The sequence below is a fragment of the Podarcis muralis genome, chromosome 8 (assembly GCF_964188315.1).
Source record: "Podarcis muralis chromosome 8, rPodMur119.hap1.1, whole genome shotgun sequence".
NCBI classification, from domain to species: domain Eukaryota; kingdom Metazoa; phylum Chordata; class Lepidosauria; order Squamata; family Lacertidae; genus Podarcis; species Podarcis muralis.
This window is the reverse complement of record NC_135662.1, coordinates 2,269,875-2,284,618: the sequence shown is the minus strand read 5'-3', so window position 1 is coordinate 2,284,618 and position 14,744 is coordinate 2,269,875. Positions and strand designations below refer to the sequence as shown.

General features: G+C 46.9%; 1 protein-coding gene across 3 annotated transcripts in view; it reads left to right on the top strand.

The window, feature by feature from the left end:
- The window catches only part of LOC114600177 (CTTNBP2 N-terminal-like protein), a 37,918-nt gene extending 26,602 nt beyond the window's left edge, over positions 1-11,316 (top strand). For 2 of the 3 annotated variants that reach the window (XM_028736010.2, XM_028736011.2), the window contains exons 3-5: positions 3,479-3,709; positions 4,760-4,867; positions 6,765-11,316. In XM_028736010.2, the coding sequence (XP_028591843.2) occupies positions 3,479-3,709; positions 4,760-4,867; positions 6,765-8,207 (1,782 nt within the window). In that variant the 3' untranslated portion in view covers positions 8,208-11,316. The remainder of the gene's footprint in view (positions 1-3,478; positions 3,710-4,759; positions 4,868-6,764) is intronic. The other variant, XM_077932678.1, reaches the window with a different exon arrangement.
- Positions 11,317-14,744: the final 3,428 nt, after the last annotated feature.

Below are 14,744 nucleotides of genomic sequence, written 5' to 3'. Positions count from 1 at the left end.
CTGTTTGAGTTCCTGTATGGAGAAGTGGTTTCCCCAGTAGTGATGTATGGAAGTGAAAGCTGGACCATAAAGAAGGCTGATCGCCGAAGATTTGATGCTTTTGAATTCGGGTGCTGGAGGAGACTCTGGAGAGTCCCATGGACTGCAAGAAGATCAAACCTCTCCATTCTTAGGGAAATCAGCCCTGAGTGCTCACTGGAAGGGCAGATCCTGAAGCTGAGGCTCCAAGACTTTGGCCACCTCATGAGAAGAGAAGACTCCCTGGAAAAGACCCTGATGTTGGGAAAGATGGAGGGCACAAGGAGAAGGGGATGACAGAGGACGAGATGGTGGGACAGTGTTCTCGAAGCTACCAGCATGAGTTTGACCAAACTGCGGGAGGCAGTGGAAGACAGGAGTGCCTGGCGTGCTCTGGTCCAGGGGGTCACGAAGAGTCGGACACGACTAAATGACTAAACAACAACATGGAGAAGTAGTCAATTCTACGTGAGCTAGCCTAGTGGTCTGATGACTTTCTAGGGGAGGTTTGATTTCTTAAAGACAATATATTTGTCATTACCATAAAATGAGTTCTCAAACCCAGCTACCCTGCCCTACAGCTTTCTACTGTCTACCTCTGCTGGTTGTGAGTGTTTGGTAGAAATTAGGGGAGAAGAGTAGGAAAGACAGAGAAATGGAAATAGGAGCAGAAATTGCTGTTCATTTATTCGTCCCATATCTAGAAGGGAAATCAACCCAGTGAATAAGATTCATTGTTGTTGTGTTCAGTCCACAGACAATATGCAGTTGATCATGGTCCTACCCTTCATTTGCATTGCATTCCCTTTGCATTGATATGACCTGGGTAGAAAACTGTGATGACAGTGTAATTTGCATAATTACTTAATGTGAATTAAGTTACAGAATTCACCACAGTGGACAGGGAGGCAAATAATGCCATTTTTGGTGGAAGGCGCATTGTAGTGGAATGGAAACAGTGCTGCAAGTGGCAAATGCAGGGCAGAACGAAAAGTGAGGCCTTCTTACATCTCAAGAGGAGATACCGCCTTAATAATAATAATAATAATAATAATAATAATAATAATAATTTATTATTTATACCCTGCCCATCTGGCAGGGTTTCCCCAGCCACTCTTGTTTGTAAAATTGCTGAACCCCACCGCCTGGAGAAATTTAATCCCTTTCAAATGCCCAGATCTAAAGCAAATCCTGGACTCTTTTGTGACCCATTATCAAGTCCGCTTTACTACATTGTAGTTTATAAATAGATCCCTGTGTGCATTTGTAATCTGTTAGCCCAGGGTTGCCAACAATGGAAGAGGAAGCCGGCTGTCCAGCCAGCAACTGCCCAGCCTTGATGTGTTCATCAGTCATCGTAAGCTAACACAAAGGGGTCATAGGGATGTGTGTGACCCTTGGTTCTTCGGTTGAAAGGGTTCCTTTGTGCTGATCTTGGGAATTTCTTTTTTGGCGGTAATTAAAACAACCACAGACCTCTGCATTTGGAAGCTGGGCTTCCTTTTCCTGCAAATGATTTCCTGCTGGGAAAAGCGGTGGTGTAAATTGATAGCTGCAGTTAATGATGGTGCAAATCATGGCTGGAGGGAAGGATACTGATCAGGTTTCTGCTCTCCTTTGTGGCTTGTAATAAGGTATTAATTTCAGTATCACACATAGCATTGTGTTCTGAGGCAAGAGCCCCTGTGCATTGCGGTTTGTCAGATGGACCCAGACACAGTGCTTTTTTTTTAAAAAAAAGGTTAATGCCAGCACCAAAGGAACTCTGAAGCCTAGTTTTCAACAGTTGTGCCCCTTCTCCCCTTCTTCTTCTTTGGCGATCACTCGTAGCCGAGTAAGATTGTCTTCCATAAACACGGTTTTAACAATGAGTCCGTAACTCATCTGTTGTATCAGGGCCACACAACAGGGAGGAGGAACAACAGGCCTTGTCTGACTGCAGGCTTGCTTGCCTCCCTGCCATTCTCCGACAGCAAGCCCTACTGACTGGGGCCCTGATCCTGCCTCTGCACAAAAGGGGAAAGCTCAGAGGGGTGGCAGTCCCTGGTGGTCCTTTACAGCTTCCCTCCCCTCTTCGGATCCATTCAGTCTATCCTAATAGAAGGAACCACCTACAGTGGTACCTTGGGTCAAGTACCGTATTTTTTGCACCATAACACTCACTTTTTTCCTCCTAAAAAGTAAGGGGAAATGTCTGTGCATGTTATAGAGGGAATGCCTACGGGTGGCATGCCTACGGATTTTCCTCCTCTAAAAACTATGTGCGTGTTATGGTCGAGTGCGTGTTATAGAGCGAAAAATACGGTACTTAATTCGTTCCGGAGGTTCGTTCTTAACCTGAAACTGTTCTTAACCAGAAGCACCACTTTAGCTACAGGGGCCTCCCGCTGCTGCTGCGCCGCCGGAGCACAATTTCTGTTCTCATCCTGAAGCAAAGTTCTTAACCCGAGGTACTATTTCTGGGTTAGCGGAGTCTGTAACCTGAAGTGTCTATAACCCGAGGTACCACTGTACTAACTTTACCTGAGAGGTGTGATGGGAGACTATGGAACAAAGCCTTTATATAGCATCTTGAGGCACTAATGAACATGAAGGCCAAAGACAATTTGGAAATCATATGGTACATCCAGTGCTTAAAGAATGGGAGAGGTTGTGGAAAAAAAGAATAAAATTTAAAGGTTGTAATGCCTTGAAAGAAAATATGATGGAAATGATGTATAGATGGTATATTACACCTGTGAAATTACAGTGGTACCTCGGGTTAAGTACTTAATTCGTTCCAGAGGTCTGTTCTTAACCTGAAACTGTTCTTCACCTGAAGCACCACTTTAGCTAATGGGGCGTCCTGCTGCCATTGCGCCGCCAGAGCACGATTTCTGTTCTCATCCCGAAGCAAAGTTCTTAACTCGAGGTAATATTTCTGGGTTAGCGGAGTCTGTAACCTGAAGCGTATGTAACCTGAAGCGTATGTAACCCGAGGTACCACTGTACTTATAAAAATATGTTGTTGTTATAACCAATAACTACCAGGGTGCCAACTTGAATAAAATATTGAGTGGGGCAGGTGATCCCCGCACCACATAATCGATCACATGACGTAGTGCATGCACACCATTTGAATAATAATGTCCATTAACTTGGCGGGGGGCTCAAATATTTGGGGGGGGGGCAAAGACCCTTCAGCCTCTAGGAGTTGGCTCCTGTGATAACTACCATAAGCATTGCAATGTTGTCATAAGTGACTCTCTTTTGGGGGGGTTAAAGTCCCCCTATTGTTTGTCGGGGCCTCTAGAATGTCTCCTTTGTCCCCCATCTGTGCATCTCAGCTGGTCATTATGGTGGTTTTTTACTCAGACCAACCTTTCATGACTCCTGTTTCCATGAGGATTTTATCTTGGGAGTTCTCTCTTTCCTTTTCTTTGGTAGCTAACAACGTGAAAAACTTGATCATGTGTTTCAGGCCCAGCGCAGAGATGCTTTCATTGAAGAGCGCTATGGAAAATTCAACATCAGTGATCCGCTGATGGCTCTTCAGAGGGATTTTGAGGCGCTGAAGGAAGAGAACCATGGCGATAAGCAGCCCGTTTGTGCCAATCCCTTGTCCATCCTGAAGGTTGTGATGAAACACTGCAAGAATATGCAGGAAAAAATGTTGTCCCAGCTCGCAGCTGCAGAGAGCAGGCATCGAAAGGTGGGTTTCATGAGGTGGGAGGGAGGGAAGGGGGAAAAAGAAAGAAAGATACTGCATGACAGGTTAACATTACATATTGGACCACTTTTATAATTTGATGTGACATTTTCATTGCTGTTTTGCACATTTCTGTATCTCAAATGTTGCTTATGTTCAGTAAAATCACATTGCAGGGCTAACATTATATGATGCCTCTAACTAGCACTCTTCAGATATTTAAACACAAATGTGCTGTGATTTTTATTATTGATGCTGCTATTGGAACTGTAGGGAACTTCTCAGAATTGATTGAAGATGATCTAGCTCAGGGGTGGGGAAGCTCAGGCCTGTGGGCCAAAGGCTCCCTCAGCCACACTGACTTGGTTCGTGGCAGGGGAACAAATGACCGACTCCAGAGCTCAAAGCTCTTTCATGCACCACGATTCTCTTGGAATGGGCTGGAAACAATCTCCAGCTCCCAGCTGTTACCAAATGCTGCTCAAAGCAGGTTTTAAAGCACTTGAAATAGATTTGTTCGAAGTGCTACAAGATTCCCCCTTTTCTCTCCCTGGCTTTGTGCTGCTAGTGACTGAAACAGTTGTCTCTCTAAAATAATAGAAAACAAAAGTATATTTGTACAAATTTCATTTTTGACCCAGAAGACTTTCATTCTTCTGAGCATCTGTTTTTGTCCATCTGTTTAGGTTTTCTTCTGCTGGGCTCAAATTCATATAACAACTGATTCAGGTTTTCAGAATTGTTCAGCAAATTATTTCAGCAAAGTGTCACTATGTGTGTGTCTGTTGCTGTTCTTTGTGCATGTTTTTGTCATTTCTTTCACAAGCCGAAAGAGGACAAACCTTGAAAACTGCCGAAAATGGACGGGGGTGGGTTGATAGTGTAGTTTCTCAGAACCCTTGCACGTAAGTCAAGGTCAGGGGTTCTGCATGCCTTCATTAGAGCTTTCATTTTTGCTTTCGGCAGAAAGGGACCCGGCCTGCACATCTGGATACACTTGTAATTATTGTTGTCTTTCAAGGTGATGGATGGTGTTCTTTTCTCTTTTGAAAGGTAATCTTGGATCTTGAGGAAGAGAGGCAGAGGCACGCCCAAGATACTGCTGAAGGGGATGATGTCACGTACATGCTGGAAAAGGAGCGAGAGCGGCTCACCCAGCAGGTATGCCCTCTCACTCCTTACTCAGCGTTCAGGGAGGAGTGATTAATTGCTGTTCAACACAGAGAACTTGCCTTGCGTGGGTGAGGAGACCAGCAGCCAGCACCAGTATTTCTGTCTCCAAGACTTGGCTCTCCCCCTGCCAACATGGAAGGAGACTTGGAAGGAGTTTTTGCTCCGTTGCAGTGGCCAATCGGTTTTGGTCTTTGTAGGAACACATAAAGAAGCAAAGAGATGTAATAATAATAAGAATTTACTATTTATAATAATAATAATAATAATTTATTATTTGTACCCCACCCATCTGGCTGGGTTTCCCCAGCCAATCTGGGCGGCTTCTAACAAAGATTAAAAATACATAAAAATGTCACACATCAAAAACTTCCCTGAACAGGGCTGCCTTCAGATGTCTTCTAAAAGTTTGATAATTATTTTTCTCTTTGACATCCGGTGGGAGGGTGTTCCACAGGGAGGGCGCCACCACCAAGAAGGCCCTCTGCCTGGTTCCCTGTAACCTGGCTTCTCGCAGTGAGGGAACCACTCAGAGCTGGACCTCAGTGTCCGGGCAGAACAATGGGGGTGGAGACGCTCCTTCAGGTATACAGGACCGAGGCCGTTTAGGGCTTTAAAGGTCAACACCAACACTTTGAATTGTGCTCGGAAACGTACTGGGAGCCAATGTAGGTCTTTCAAAATAACATTTGAGGATAAAAGGAAATGCAGCTTATGAAATTTGATACACCCTTTGGCTCTGCGCTGTGCATTTTAGTGGTAGTGAAAATATGATTGTCTTCTCTCCCCTCTTCTGTTTGCCCATGGGAAGAAACAGGGGTCGATCGAATTTTCCCCCAATGCCAATGGCTGTGGCAGTCAAGATCAGGACTGCAGTGGGAGCAAAGTTTAAAAGCCCACCCCTGGTCCCATTCTGGAACTGGAGTCCCAATGCCTACTATTTGCATGGAGGGGAGGGGATCCCCCCCCCCCAATTTCAAATTGCAGTCGCACAGTGGGAACAGGTTTGTGTTTGTGTGATAGGATGAATGGATCTTTGGCTCCGCCCCTACCTACTGCAAGTAGGAAGTCTCTTACACTGTTAACCTAAGAGAATGTGGCCCTCAGTTTGCAGGAAGTACATTATGTACTCAACAATTAGACTGGTGACTGGGAGCGGCCACCGAGACCATATAACTCGGGTCTTGAAAGACCTAAACTGGCTCCCAGTACATTTCCGAGCACGATTCAAAGTGTTGGTGCTGACCTTTAAAGCCCTAAACGGCCTCGGCCCAGTATACCTGAAGGAGTGTCTCCACCTCCATCGTTCTACCTGGACACTGAGGTCGAGATCCAAGGGCCTTCTGGCGGTTCCCTCGCTGTGAGAAGCCAAGTTACAGGGAACCAGGCAGAGGGCCTTCTCGGTAGTGGCGCCCGCCCTGTGGAACGCCCTCCCACCAGATGTCAAAGAGAAAAACAACTACCAGACTTTTAGAAGACATCTGAAGGCAGCCCTGATTAGGGAAGCTTTTAATGTTTAATAGGTTATTGTATTTTACTGTTTTGTTGGAAGCCGCCCAGAGTGAATGGGGAAACCCAGCCAGAGGGGCGGGGTCTAAATAATAAATTATTAAATAAATTATTATTATTATTATTATACAGGTGTCTAAATCATCTTCCGTTGATTTAGACACCTGTCAGCCTGGGAGGGCAGAATTTTCACAAGAAAGACCTTTGTTTTTCTTGCACTCGTTCTCCCCTCGTTAACTGACACAATTGACATTGTGAGGGTCTTAATAATAATAATAATAATAATAATTGTTATTATTATCTTTCTCTTTGTGGGGAGTGTTTGAGAAGCCCAACATGGTCCCCTCCTCCCCCTAAGCCTCTTTCTCTTCCCTTCCAGCTGGAATTTGAGAAGTCCCAGGTGAAGAAGTTTGAAAGGGAGCAGAAGAAGCTCTCGAGTCAGCTGGAGGAGGAGCACGCCCACCACAAGCAGCTCTCCTCCATGCTGGTGCTGGAGTGCAAGAAAGCCGCCGCCAAGGCTGCGGAGGAAGGGCAGAAGCTGGGAGAGCTGAGCGGGAAGCTGGAGAAGGAGAGGAGCAAAGTGAACCAGCTGGAGGAGGAGCTGGCAGCCAAGAAGAAGAGGGGCTTGCAGATGGAGGCCCAGGTCGAGAAGCAGCTCTCGGAGTTCGACATCGAACGGGAGCAGCTGAGAGCCAAGCTGAACCGGGAAGAGAACCGCACCAAGGCCCTGAAGGAAGAAGTGGAGCAGCTGAAGCAGACCCTCAAGGAGCTGGAGGCTTCCTGCAAAGCAGAGAACCCTCCACCCAGTGTCTCCAAGGTGTCCATTGCGACCGTCACAGAAGACCCATGTCGGTCCGTCGCTTGCCAGACAGAAAGCCCCTTGAAGGAGAGCCAGGGAAGCACCATCAAACTGGCACGTGCCCTATCACCTGTCACTGCCACGGCCCCCCACTCTTACGCCAAGGCAAATGGGCACTGTGAGGTTGATGCACAAGCGAGCGTGGAGCCAGCCCAGCCCAGCATGGAGAATCTGGAGAAGAACAAGCCTGCCGGGTCCACTCCTGAGGGTCCCACCGAAAACAGCAGCTCCCCGGTGAGGACAGAGTCTCTTTCCCCATCCATCCCGCCGCTGCCTTCCAGTGGGATCTCCTTGTCTCCGAGCAACACTGCCTCTTCCTCGCTGACGTCCTCCCCGTGCTCCTCCCCAGTGATGACGAAGCGCTTGGTTGGAGCCTCGGCCAGCAGCCCCAGTTACCAGTCTTCCTACCAGGTGGGGATCAACCAGCGCTTCCACGCTGCTCGCCACAAATTCCAATCCCAAGCTGACCAGGACCACCCGTCGAGCGGTCTCCAAAGCCCTCCGTCCAGGGACCTGTCGCCCACCCTCGTTGACAACTCGGCCGCCAAGCAGCTTGCCCGCAACACCGTCACTCAGGTCCTCTCCAGGTTCACCAGCCAGCAGGGTCCCATCAAGCCCGTCTCGCCCAACAGCTCCCCCTTTGGCACAGACTACCGGACCCTGGCCAGCGCCATGAGCCCCAAAAGCGAGTCGAGCCCGGGCAAAGTCTCCAGCCCGCTGAGCCCGCTCTCGCCTGGCATTAAATCGCCAACCATACCCAGAGCCGAAAGAGGGAACCCTCCACCGATTCCTCCAAAGAAACCTGGGCTGGCTCCTTCTCCAGCCAGCCACACTCCACCGACGAAGACCTCCTCTCAGGCACCTTCTCTGGGTTCCCCTGCAGACTTGGCGAGCAGCTGCTCAATCAATGCCGTGGTGGCCAATGGGAAGGAAATTGAGATCTTACTGCCAGCCAACAGCTAGTCTCCAGAAAGAGCTGCAATCCGAGCGTTTGCAATTCCCAGAGCTGAAACACTGTCTTAGCCACTCCATGTTATTTATTATTTGGGTAGTAACAAAAATCTGTTTGTATAACACACTTAGTGTCCTTTTCCTTTTATTTTATAGCGTGTAGAAAATAGCACGACTTGTGTACAGACCTTCCTTAAACACTAGAGCCTCAAGGTCTCTCATAGCAGCAGGCACATCAAACAGAGAGAGAAAAAGAGACGGAGAGATGCGGTGAATTCCTGATGCTGGGAGCGGACCAGCGGACTACGACGACGGAACACTCATTTTTAAATTATGCAGAAAAAAACACAACACTCCATGCAAACTTCCATTCCAGACAGACATTTTCTAAGAAGTGCCTGAGCTTAAGCCTGCAGATATGAATGTGATTCTCTGCAAATCCCAGAAGGGATCGTCCAACTGCAGAAAGCAGTTTCCTCTCTGAATCATGAATGTTGAAATCAACACTGTTCTTAATCCTTTCCAGTTTGCAGTACACTACAGAAGGGGAATGTTCCAAAGGTGACCGCTAGAGTCGGTCAGTTGTTTCCCTGCTATGAACCAAGTCAGTCAATGTAGCTGCTGTGTCAGGAGCACTTTGGCCCCTGTTGCTGAGCTTTAGGCAACCCAGGCCTTTCTGACGACATAACCTTTCTTTAAAAACACTTTGGGAGCTTTAAACAATCAGGGTGCCAGTTTGTTTGGGTTTTCTTTTTTCCCAGTCAAGTATCCATTCCTTGCATTTTTCTCTTGCGCAGAGAGATAAAATAGGCGAGATCAAATCTTGAAAGCTAGCTTTTAATATTCTTCACATAGTCTACTGTTGTATGTGTGTGCGTGTAGAACTTCTGAGAGCGGGATCTTGTTATTTGATAAAGATCTTCAACGTTACTTGAAAAGAGAAATGGTTAGTCAATTCTATACAGGTTTTTGCATTGGAAGGATAGGGATCCATACTAGACGATCCAAAGCAATAACTTAAAACGTGCTCATGCCGCAGCAATCCTGTATGTCGAGCTGACATCGGTCTTGCTGCCCAAGGGGCGCTTGCTGAGAGAAGGCAGCCCAACCTCCCTGGCAGCGCTGTGGAAACCAAATCATTATTATTATGTTTCACGTAGAGATGCATATATATGTGGGAAAAGGGGGGAATCTTCAGGTTGTGCACACATCTCATTTAATCTTGGCTTGATGATATCGTTGAAATTCTTCATATCTCAAAAAAGAAAAAGAGAACGAGGAACTACACTTACAGGGCGAAATCCAACGCCGCTTGCACACTGGGATGTGACCTTTCTCTCTTCCCTCCATCCCCAGAATTTCTCCCGAAGGGCTGCAAACTTGAGAGTGCATGGAGGGCAGTGGGGTGGGGTAGGGGGAAGAGTGAAGTGTGTCCCACTTAAACAGCGGCACGCCGTTGGATCCAACCCACGAGGAAGCTGTTCTTAAGCTTTATATCCCCTACGTCTGAGAACTTTTCCCCTAGTAAACATGGCTAGTGACATGGGGCAGATACAGGACTGAAGAAGTCTTCGTTCTAATGAAGAAGCTCCCTGTGCTGTACATGTCTTACGCCTCTGACCCTTGCAAGCCGTGTGCCTGGCTCCTGTCTCAAATGGTGCCAGGCTGCTTGGCCCTGAGATATTGCAGGAATGTGTGGTCAAGCTTCCGAATACACTGACCTTAACACATTTCGCCATTTCCCCCGGAATCAATCTGCACAAATAAACATTTTAAAATTGTAATATAACGTTGCTGTTTTTACATGAGGACCAGCAGGTGTCATATTGCGAGATGCGTGTGGCTCTCCTCTTTCTGCTCCTTACAGCCTCCACCTTGGACACGCTCCCCACCTGACCAGGGGGAGCTTTGCAGGTGCAGTTCCTGCCCCATTTGTACCTTCTGTCGGCAGGAAGAGAAAAGCACTTTCCAGAGGGGCATGTCTGTGTGTTCCGAGGGGAGAGACGGTTACTGTTTTGTTTCACAGCCATCTCACGCATAAATGTTCACTCTCCAATCTTTGGGGCGAGAGTAACAGCATGGGGTGTGCTGAGGACCTGCAGTTCTGGCCCTGTCCAACCCTGCATCTAGCCCCTCGGCCCTCCGTCAGTTTCCTCTTGAGGGAATGCAGCCCTTGGCAGGGGGGAGAAGGTTGTCCTATTCCTTCACTGGACCAAAGCTCTTGAATACTTGTTTTTTAAAATATATATATATATATATTGGTGCTGCTCCAAAATGCCACTCTCTGGTCTTGCAAGTTGGTCTATTGCTGTGCTGGAATCATTTTGGCCAACTGACTGTTATTTCTGAGGGCAGGCTCTCCGGCATATGAGGACATAGGAGGTCCTGCCACATGATCCCATCCCTCTTAAATTTTGATCCGTGTGCCGCAGTTCCCATTTTTCTGGCCAATTGTAATTGCTGGTTGCTTGCAGGCAGATAGGAAACAACTCTGACAAGCACACAGAACAGCTCGCTTGTGCTTTTCCGGGTGTCTGGATGTGGGCCGTGCAGCTGAAAATGGGGTGAATGGTTTCTTTCCAGTGTCTCTTCCAATCTTAAAACAGGAGGGTTTTGTAGCAGCCCTTTAAATATTTCCTTGTGTTTACACTAACTTGTATCCTTTCTTTACGATATGATAGAGATTTATATACTATAATTTTATTAGGAAATGCACTGAGTACTGTATTCAACAATGGATTATAGGAAGGGAGAATGCAAGAGGAAAGATGTATTTTTGCTAGTAGCCTATCTTCTGAGATTAAACAAAGCACAACTATTAAAATGGTTCCAGCTAATCCAGTGAGACTTCTAGGGTTAGTCTTTTAAGTTCTCTATAGACTTGTGTGTATGGGAATATAATGTTTAATCTTCTCTGAATCGTGTGTTGCTAGAGAGGTTTGTCACTGGCTAATGGGAATTTAATGAAGTTCAGACTGTATAATCTAGTATTAATTGTCATTAACATCTGTATATTTGTAAAATGTCTGAAGCCGAAGTCTTTTTACCATTTTTATAGCTGGCAGCATTAAACCTTAAACGTTCATACTATCAATAAAGGTTTTTATTTTTATGATGTGAATGTTGTACAAGAACGTGTTTTGAAAGTACACCGTGCAGCTTGTATCCTTGGGTGTTTTTGCTGAACATTCATGAAGCACTGTTCATTCAGTTTGGGGAAGCTCAGCCTTTATTCTTCAGCTTTTAGGCAGAGTGTGCCAGTAGCACAGTAGCACACTCCTCCTCCAGAGGAGGGCAACCAAAATGGTCAAAGGCCTGGAAACGATGCCTTATGAGGAACGGCTAAGGGAGCTGGGCATGTTTAGCCTGGAGAAGAGGAGGTTAAGGGGTGATATGATAGCCATGTTCAAATATATAAAAGGATGTCACATAGAGGAGGGAGAAAGGTTGTTTTCTGCTGCTCCAGAGAAGCGGACACGGAGCAATGGATCCAAACTACAAGAAAGAAGATTCCACCTCAACATTAGGAAGAACTTCCTGACAGTAAGAGCTGTTCGACAGTGGAATTTGCTGCCAAGGAGTGTGGTGGAGTCTCCTTCTTTGGAGGTCTTTAAGCAGAGGCTTGACAACCATATGTCAGGAGTTCTCTGATGGTGTTTCCTGCTTGGCAGGGGGTTGGACTCGATGGCCCTTGTGGTCTCTTCCAACTCTATGATTCTAAGAATTGCAGAACATGATGGCGTGGCTCTCCAGCCACTTTTGAATTCCCAGCCCTTCATTTCCAAAGCACCTCCTGATTACCTTGCATCGTGGCCACAGTGGACCAGTGCCCTTCCTAGACTGGGGAAATACTTATTCACTGGGGGGGGGGGTTCATCTTTGAAACCATTTCTATCTGCTACTTGGGACACGGGTGGCGCTGTGGGTTAAACCACTGAGCCTAGGGCTTGCCGATCAGAAGGTCGGTGGTTCGAATCCCCGCGACAGGGTGAGCTCCTGTTGCTCGGTCCCTGCTCCTATCAACCTAGCAGTTCAAAAGCACGTCAGAGTGCAAGTAGATAAATAGGTACCACTCTGGTGGGAAGGTAAACAGCGTTTCCGTGCGCTGCTCTGGTTTGCCAGAAGCGGCTTAGTCCTGCTGGCCACATGACCTGGAAGCTGTATGCCGGCTCCCTCGGCCAGTAGAGCGAGATGAGCGCCGCAACCCCAGAGTCGGTCACAACTGGACCTAATGGTCAGGGGTCCCTTTACTTTTATGTGCTACTTTGGTTTATCTGCGAGAGCAACCAACAACACCAGAATCTGTGCACAACTGTAGAGGTCAAGTCCCAGGACTTTGCAGGGGAAAGGGACACTTGGCTACTGCCCTGTGATCAGATGAAGGGTAGTATAGCAAGTTAATAAATGCCAATAATAGTGCATGTGCACCAGTTCTGCAGATCACACTTCTGCAGGTAACCAGATTCTCCCTCCTGTTCTGGGAGAGGAGGTGGGCTCTGCTACATAAGGCAAAGTCCTCTCCCTAGGCAGGAATGCTGAAAAACATCATTTACACCATCAAAACCCTGTTAAGTTCCACCTGCCACTTTTTCTAACATGCTGTGCTCAGATCGATGAAGGTATTAATCTGCGTGGTGGCAATCTGCTTAACCCTGTCCATTTCTCAGGCAATGACTCCTGAGCGCCTCAGAACAGCTCTGCACACCTGCTTTTCATTTATGGGAAGAGACTCAAACTGAGCATCTTTAGCAGCTGAACACATGTACTGGTGCTTTTTTGCACTGATAAGGAGAGGGGGCCAAGCCTTGTCCAAAGCTGCTTTTCCTTACACTGAAATGTGCGGCTCCTCTGTCCTCATGAGCCAGAGTTGGGGGTGAGTTGAACTGATTATTATTTTTTTACATATATGTTGAACGATGGGACAAGTTAAGGTTATATAAAACTACCTTTTACTCAGAGTAAATGCATTAAAATTAATGGCCATGACTAATTTAGGTTCAGTGGGTCTGCTCTGAGAAAAAGTTAGCCGACTACAACCCAAGAAATTCCAAGATTCACTCTTTCTTAGACCTTGAAATTGGGTTTTAATGGTGCAATGTGGTTAGAGTGCCAGATGGAGACCTGGGTTCAGATCCCTGTATGGCCTTGAGACTCGTCACAAAGTCTCAAAACCAGGTGTGGTTTCCTTATTCCTTCCTCTTGCAATTACTTTTTATTGGCTGATTGGGAGTCTTGATCTGTGCAACAAATCTCTGGCTCTATAATTTCTCATTGGAAGAGAGTGCAAAAATAACTCGCTTGTGCCACCTGGTGTTAGAAGTTAAACAACGTCAACTAGGGTAGATAACATATCCTTGCAACTTCTAAAACAAAGGGATATTAAGACTCTTGCATTTTACATTCTCCATCTAGATTATCTGTTTTTCTTAAATTAGTACAACTTCCACCTAGGTAGATCCTCCTTTTCCCTGAAGAGTCACTAGTGTGGGGCCTCGGAAGGCTGTTTATTCCATGCACTATATATATAAAAATATATATATAAAAATAAAATCAATAAGGAATTCCAGTTCTCCCAAGAAACACTACCAATGGTGTTCACGCTTGTGCCAAAACCAGCTTTGATCTGAATAATAATAATAATAATAATAATAATTTATTTGTACCCCGCCCATCTGGCTAGGTTTCCCCAGCCACTCTGGGCGGCTTCCATAGAAACCAAAAAACACTAAAATATCACACATTAAAAACTTCCCTGAACATTGAGAACTTGAGCCAAATTCAACTTGTGCTTCAGCCCTGGTGTGTACATTCAGACTGCCTTAGGAAACTTCCACCCTTCTGGCAGGGATGTGGTTCCTCAAAGGGTGATGTCAACACCCGGAGGAGCATCCCACTGCCTACCTCCCACTTCCTACTTGCCCTTTGGGATTATTTATCTTCCAGTTCTTTTGTCACCTCCACCTTCCCAGGCATCTTAAAGGTAAAGGGACCCCTAACCATTAGGTCCAGTCGTGGCCGACTCTGGGGTTGCGGCACTCATCTCGCTTTATTGGCCGAGGGAGCCGGCGTACAGCTTCCAGGTCATGTGGCCAGCATGACTAAGCCGCTTCTGGCGAACCAGAGCAGCGCACGGAAACGCCGTTTACCTTCCCGCCGGAGTGGTACCTATTTATCTACTTGCACTTTGAGGTGCTTTCGAACTGCTAGGTTGGCAGGAGCAGGGACCGAGCAATGGGAGCTCACCCCGTCGCAGGGATTCGAACCGCTGACCTTCTGATCGGCAAGTCCTAGGCTCTGTGGTTTAACCCACAGCGCCACCTGCCTCCCATCTTAATCTTAGCAATGTGAAAAAAGGCCATGCAGCCAGTTAGCAATCCTACTTCACCCAGTGCTTCATCCTGGAAATGCTAGGATGTACTGGGTCTCGCCAGGAGCAGCTGTGGTGCAGCGATTCCAAAAAGGAAACTTGAGAGCGCGTGGCACTGGCTGCACATGGGCACTGTTGCTTACTCTCGAGTGCTAAAACACATGGAGTACAGGAATGTTGTG